Source organism: Tupaia chinensis, unplaced genomic scaffold (genome assembly GCF_000334495.1).
Source record: "Tupaia chinensis unplaced genomic scaffold, TupChi_1.0 Scaffold000208_1, whole genome shotgun sequence".
Taxonomy (NCBI): Eukaryota; Metazoa; Chordata; class Mammalia; order Scandentia; family Tupaiidae; genus Tupaia; species Tupaia belangeri.
In genome coordinates this window covers 1,950,661-1,957,617 of record NW_006159683.1, presented here as the reverse complement: position 1 = coordinate 1,957,617, position 6,957 = coordinate 1,950,661, and the positions used below count along the sequence as shown (strand labels likewise).

Sequence of the window (6,957 nt, the reverse complement as noted above, 5' to 3'; positions counted from 1 at the left end):
TCTTTCCCTTATCCTTTTAAGATGCCAAATCACAGAATCATCTTTACTTTCTGACAATAGCCAATCTAAAACCAACTACAGGTTCCTTAGCGCCTTCTCAAAATGACCCAAACAGTAAGTTCCTTCTAACATCCTTTTACTAAGACACTTCACTGTGTGTGTTTTACCTCACCATGAGTGATAAGCCCAATTTGTGTCAGAGATGACTATGTAAAAGCATTTCTAGAAGAAAAATATACACTAAATCAGCTGCATGAGGAGATTATAGAGATTTTAGGAAGAACAGTTTCAGTGAGCTCAAATGAACAACAGCTAAGTAGTTTGGAATTTATTTTGCAGGAATTAATTCCCATCAATAGGAATTAATGGGTAAAGCAATGATCAGCTGTATTATTTAAGAAGGAAAAAATTCTAATGGCCAAAGTGAACAACAAGCTGGATTAGGAAGAGGCCAGATAAAGAGAGACTGATTTGGGTAATACTCATTTGAGAGAAGGTAGGAGAAGGGTAACATCAAGGTTATCTGCTTGAGGCTCTCAGTGGATGGTAATGTAACAGGTCAAAATAAGGATGAAGAAGATTTATGTTGGGGAAAATTCCCAGAAAGCTATAACCTGCAGACAATGCCATCTCATTAATTTCTTTAACAAGTACTTGGGGGGGATACCAAACAGAAAGTTGCTAAGCTCTGCAAACAAAGTGATGAACAAGACAGTCATAGCCTAGAACTTAGAAACCTGGCCTGTTTGACTAAACTGAAAGGTTCTTGTGGGACGGGGAGGAGCAACTTACTCATCTTTAGTAAATCCAATGCAGAGAAATAAAAATAATGGTAGAAATCGGTATCCGGCACTGCACAATAAGATCTTACCACAACCTCTCTCAATACATAAAAGCACACTTTTACCCTTGCTTCCAAAAATAAAGATAACTTGAGCCAATTTTGTCACTCAGTAACCCTAATATTTTTTAAAGAACTTGTACACACACCACTGCTCTCTCACTTTTTCTTACTCCTTCCCTACAAATTAACCTGGGACAGTATTAATATTATTAGTGCTCAGTTTCTTCAGTGAGATCCCTTTCTCTTTTCTGGAAGTGAGCACCAATCATTGTTAATAATTTAATAGTATGCATATACCAAGAAAAATCACATAAGTAAAATCAATTTAAGTTATTTCCATCAACCTACAAAGTACTTAAAAAGTGCCCAGAAACCACCTTAATCTCTGCAGATTAGAATCACCTACCTTCTGACTACATTGATCTTACTTAAAAAAAAAAAAAAAAACTTTATTAATTTCTTCCATAATTGAGAAGGACAGAGAGAGGAGAGACAGCACTCTCTACAGGGTCTTGACACAATTCAACCCTAGCTTTGGTCAGTCCTGGATCATAGGCACACAGGTGCAAAAAGGAAAATTTCCACATATGAAGCCAGAACCTTCCCACGTCGGTCAGCCTCAGAGTAATGCTACAATTTTACTGCTGTACCACCTTTCAGTTCTCTACTCCCTATAAAATGCACAATCCTAGACATTCTTGGACTTAAAAGTAACTAATCTATACCTGTACAAAGACTTTCTGCAGGGAATAAATTTTGAGTACACTCATGGGAAGTACTGATTTCTTGGGGGAGAAAGTAAAAAGAACTGCTGTTTCAAGGTACTGTCCCAGAAAATATTACTTCATGTTTCTCCTAGAGTTTTATTTGAATTACCATTACTTTTTAAAAGAATTATTTTATTTAACTTTATTTTAATTTGACCAGAGAGAAACAGAGAGAGAAAGCAAGAAAGCAAGCCACCAGGCCTGGGACTCAAAACCATGGTTGGCCATGGTTACGTCCCTTAACCACCACTCCACCTGCTGGCCCTAGCCATTCGTCTCTTTTTTTTTTTTTTAATAATATTTTTTCACAAAATCAAGGCTAGTAGCTAACAGGCACTATCCTGGACATTAGAATACACAAATACCTCTTCTTTCAAATTCCAAGTCTTGACATTCCTCATCCTAATGCTTCACCATTCATCTTTTTTTTTTTTTGGAGAAGTTTTCTCTCTATAGGGCGCGTGCGTTCGCCAGACAGACAGAGAGAGACAGAGAGACAGAAAGCAAGAAATCACCCCCCAGGGTGGATGGTCACGCCGCAATCCCTTCTCCTCCATTCTCCTCTAGGGATCTTGGGCACGCACGCACACGCACCTGGCGTGAGTTTTAAGCCACCAGGTCCGGGACGCTAACTGCGGTCGACTATGTGGGAGTCCAGCAACATAGCCAATACGCTAACTGCTGGTTCCCCACAATTCATCTTAAATCTTAAAATCTCACTTTCAAATAATGCAGAATACTAAAAATATTTAGGAAAAAGAATGTTAGGTCATCTTTCCCCAATAAATTGAGCTTGTAATTTTAAGTCCTATAAGGGAATTAATTTTATATATTGAAATTTCAAAGATTTACCCTCCGCATTCATGGATTATACAGCAACATTCTGTGCAAGTGACCATGTACAAGATTCTCCCGAAGTGAAAACGTTATTTCAAAATAAGTAGCTTGCCCAAGATCTCACAGTTTACAACCTTGTGACTAGGTCAAATTCTCTTTGGATTCTACTGTAAGAGTATGTTTTCGTCATGTTGGCCACATTGTTTTTTTTCCCTCTCCCTAGTATACAGTAGAGTGCTCTGCACAGATTAAGCATTCTATAATGTTAATTATTCCAGTCCTTAAGATTCTTCTGGTGCTAGCCATTTTTAAAATACAAAGCCACAAATTTTACTACTTACACCAAAAGAAATAAGTTTTTAGTGAGAACAAAGCATCACGTTTAAAAATAATTAAAATAAATGCTTGCATGAAAAATATACAAAAATCTTTTTTTAATTAAAGAATTACTTTACTGGGAACCAGCAGTTAGCGTAATGGCTATGTTGCTGGACTCCCACATAGGTGACCGCATCCTGGACCCGGTGGCTTAAAACTCACGCCGGGCGCGTGTGCATGTGAGCCCAAGATCCCGAGAGGAGAACAGAGGAGAAGGGATTGCGGCGTGACCAACCTCCCTGGGGGGCGATTTCTCACTTTCTGTCTCTATGTCTCTGTCTGTCAGGCGAGCGCACGCGCCCTATAGTGAAAACCTCTCCAAAAAAAAGGGGGGGGGGAGAAAAGGAAAAAAAAATTACTTTACTTAACTTTATTTATTTTAATTTGACCAGTGAGGGACAGAATGAGAGACAGAAAGAAAGAAAGAAAGAAAGAGAGAGAGAGAGAGAGAGAGAGAGAAGGTAAGCCACCAGGTCTAAGACTTGAATCTTGGTCAGCCATGTGGGAGTCCAGCACCCTTAACCACCATGCCACCTGCGAGCCCTTTTGACTTTGGCAGACTAGCCAATGGCACAACGCTTATGTCGCTGGACTCCCACACAGGTGACTGCAATGTGAGTCCTCGATCAGGCCACTTAAACTCACACTGGGTGCACACGCATGTGTAGTGTGGCCAAGATTCTATGAGGAGAACAGACAATGATTGTGGAGTGGCCACCCCCCAGAGGGTGATTTCTCACTTTCTGTCTGTCTCTCTGGGAAGTGCATGTGCCCTATAGCAAAAATCTCTCTTAAAAAAACTGACTTTGGGACCAGCAGATTGCATAATGGTCACATTGCTGAATTCCCATGTGGCAGAACATGGTTGGAGTCCCTGACTTGGTGGCTTGACACTCTCACTGGGCACATGTGCATGCGAGCCCCAAATGCCAAGAGGAGAGTGGAGAAGGGACTACAGCATGGCCATCCCAAGGGATGGTTGATTTCTTGCTTCTTGTCTCTTTGTCTCTGTCTCTCCAGCAAGAATACACACACAATAACAAAAATCTCTTTTAAAAAAAAGTTTGAATTTAAATATTCACTATTTTAATTCATCTTTAAATGTCTGTAATATACATAGTGCTTCAGTTCCTAAGACTTGACTGTTAACCTGATGGCTAGGGCCCATTACAAGTCTTTGTGAAACAGAGTTAACAGAAATACCTCAATGAAGGACCAGCAGTTGGCATAATGGCTACATCACTGGACTCCCATGTAGCCCACGACGAGTTCCAGACATAGGGGCTTAAACTCATGCCGGGTGCGTGTGCATACATGCCCAAGATCCCAAGAAGAGAATGGAGGAGAAGAGATTGTGGCGTGGCCATCCCCCCTGAGGGGTGATTTTTCGCTTTCTGTCTCTCTCTCTGTCTTTCTGGCGAGTGCATGCGCCCTATAGCAAAAACCTCTCAAAAAAAAAAAAAAAAAAAAAAAAAAAAAAAAACCTTCAATGATGCCAAATTACTGGAAGTCACATACTGTTCCTAATCATACCTTCAATACATTCACCAACTATCAGAAATACATCATTATTACACTATCCTCCAAGCAATGTTTTGATTAATTTCAATCCAAATCAGTAGATAATCCCTATCAAATTTAACAATAGCCACAGCTTAGCATCAGAGCATTAGTTACTTCATACAATTTATTTTAAGAAATTTTAAACCAGGCATTCATATTATCTTTCTTTTACAAGAAATTTAAGGAGGCTTCAGTCAATAATTACATACACAATATTACCAAATGGCATGACTTCGTTAGTCTTTCTAAGCACAATACCCAGGCAAGACTAGTTGAACAAAATTGTACTGTTATAGGGGAAGTACTACCTTTAGACTGGAAATAAATACAATCAGAACGCAATTTAGTACTTTTATAGGATGAGCAAAACTGACAGAAGGGGAAGGGAATCATGCCATACATCTTACATAGCAGGAAGCTATTCATTCCACTTAAATGGTTATTTAAATGTCAATATCTTGAACTGGGAGCAAGTAAAGTTATAAAGAAAATCAACCAATATTCAAATCCTTCAAATACAAAACTCTTATTTCCTCCAATGATCTTCACTTTTTTTTTTAAGAGGTTTTTGCTATAGGGCGCATGTGCTCACCAGACAGAGAGACAGAAAGCGAGAAATCACCCCCCAGGGGGGATGGTCACGCTGCAATCCCTTCTCCTCCCTTCTCCTCTCAGGATCTTGGGCATGCACGCAAACGTGCCCGGCATGAGTTTTAAGCCACCGGGTCCGGGACGCAAACCGCGGTCAACTACGTGGGAGTCCAGCGACATAGCCATTATGCTAACTGCTGGTCCCCCTGCAATGATCTTGATCTTGATCTGGGAACTAGAACCACACAAACTAAAAATTCCAAAATACCCTAAACACAAGTCACTTCCAAAAGGTCACAGAACCAAAATATTTAGTATTAGCAAACTGACTTTTTTTTTAAGGTTTTGCCATAGGGTAATGTGCGCTCTCAGAGCAGTGAGAGGGAAAGTTGGAACTCATCCCCCGAGAGGGATGACCATAATGCAATCCCTTCTCCATTCAGCACCTGGGATTTTGGGCATGGAGGCACGCATCCAGCTTGATAATCAAGCTGCTGCTTCCAGGACTCCAATCACTCAGCCATGTGGAGTCCAGCACAGTAACCACCACGCCAGCAAACTGGCTTTTCAAAACTTCCAAATCCAACACTACTTCACTGACCATTTCAATGTACTAACAGGTCAATTAAACTAAGAACACTATGCTTTTTTTATGGTTCTCTCTCCACAAATGGGAAAATTTCCTCCCTGTAGATATGATTTGGACATATTTTCAGGTGTTAAAAAGTATTGCTGAGACAAAACAAACTAAAGGTCTTTAGCCACAATTTTAATTAAAGACTACTTGTTCTTTCCCTTAAAATGCAGATAAATTTGGAACCACTAAAGCAAGAGACAATAAAAACTTAAGTATCAAAGGAATAAAAAGATTTACTTTTGGATCAAGAACTTATTTATTGGTGAAGAAATGGAAGACGAGAAAAAAAAATAAAAAACACTGTATTGTGCCCTCACCCCCCAAAAAAGGAAAAAAAGAAAAACCAACCAAGATAATCTGTGAAAACACAAGACTTCAGCATGCATGTTTCAAGAATCTGGAACCAACAGCACAAGTGTCCCGAAACAGAACTGCTATAATAAAGCTTTATATTCATCAGCCCCATTTCAGAAAAGTCCTTCTTTCATGGAGATCCAATTGCTTGGTTTAAGCAATCAGCAATTCCCTTCTCTAGCAGTGATTTCTGGATATAAGGATGTGAGATTGAAACCCCGAGTTCTGTTTTATCTGACAAGGGAAACTGACAGAGATGCTGGCGGGAAAATCATACCAGTCAAATTTCCTCCATCCTGGCTCCATTCCCCCTTCTTTCCACCGTCACGCAGATGGAATAAGAATAAAAGCATATACTCAATCGGCAAAGAGCTCAACACAAGTCTTTCCGCCTTCTGAATGCAATGAGGCCCGCTTGCACCTACGGGAAAGGAGGGGGCTACTGGGTCCCAAGTGGGCAGCAGCTTAGGAACAAGTAAGGCGGCCTAGCGCTTCGGGAGCGCCGGTAGGCCCGGCCATCCAGTCTCTAGGCCCACAGCAATTCCTGTCCCTAAAATAGTGGGTGGATAGGCTCCTGTGCGCAACCTGGTCCGAGAATCCCATCCCAGAGGAGCAGGGAATGCAGTTGGGCGCTCACAGACGCAGAAGGGGCCCAGGGACCGCGGCGGGCAACGGCCTGGAGGGAAGAATGGGGGAGGGGATGAGAAGGGGCGGAGAGGAAAGGGGCCCGCCGGGACCAGGGAGCGAGCAGCGAGGTGAGCTACAGACCTCTGGGGGAGCGAGGAAACCGGTAGTGGCCCAAGGGTGGGGCCAGGCCTGCGAAAGGGCCAGGGCTGCAGTGAGAAGACCGCAGGATGGGGACAGAGTCAGAATTCGGCCTCACCTAAAGTCCTTGTCGCTGGATGTCATTTTTTCCAGCAAATTGGAAATATGGTACGAGGCGCTCGCCATGTTGACTGCCTCGATCCCGCCCGCCGATACCGCTG

The 6,957-nt window shown here is 41.8% G+C and overlaps 1 protein-coding gene across 1 annotated transcript in view; it reads right to left on the bottom strand.

Moving 5' to 3' along the window:
* Positions 1-6,957, bottom strand: part of CAND1 (cullin associated and neddylation dissociated 1) — a gene marked incomplete in the record, with an annotated part of 56,324 nt that overhangs the window by 49,031 nt on the left and 336 nt on the right. Inside the window, 1 exon segment of the mRNA XM_006147279.3 lies at positions 6,855-6,957. Within this exon segment, the coding sequence (XP_006147341.1) occupies positions 6,855-6,922 (68 nt within the window).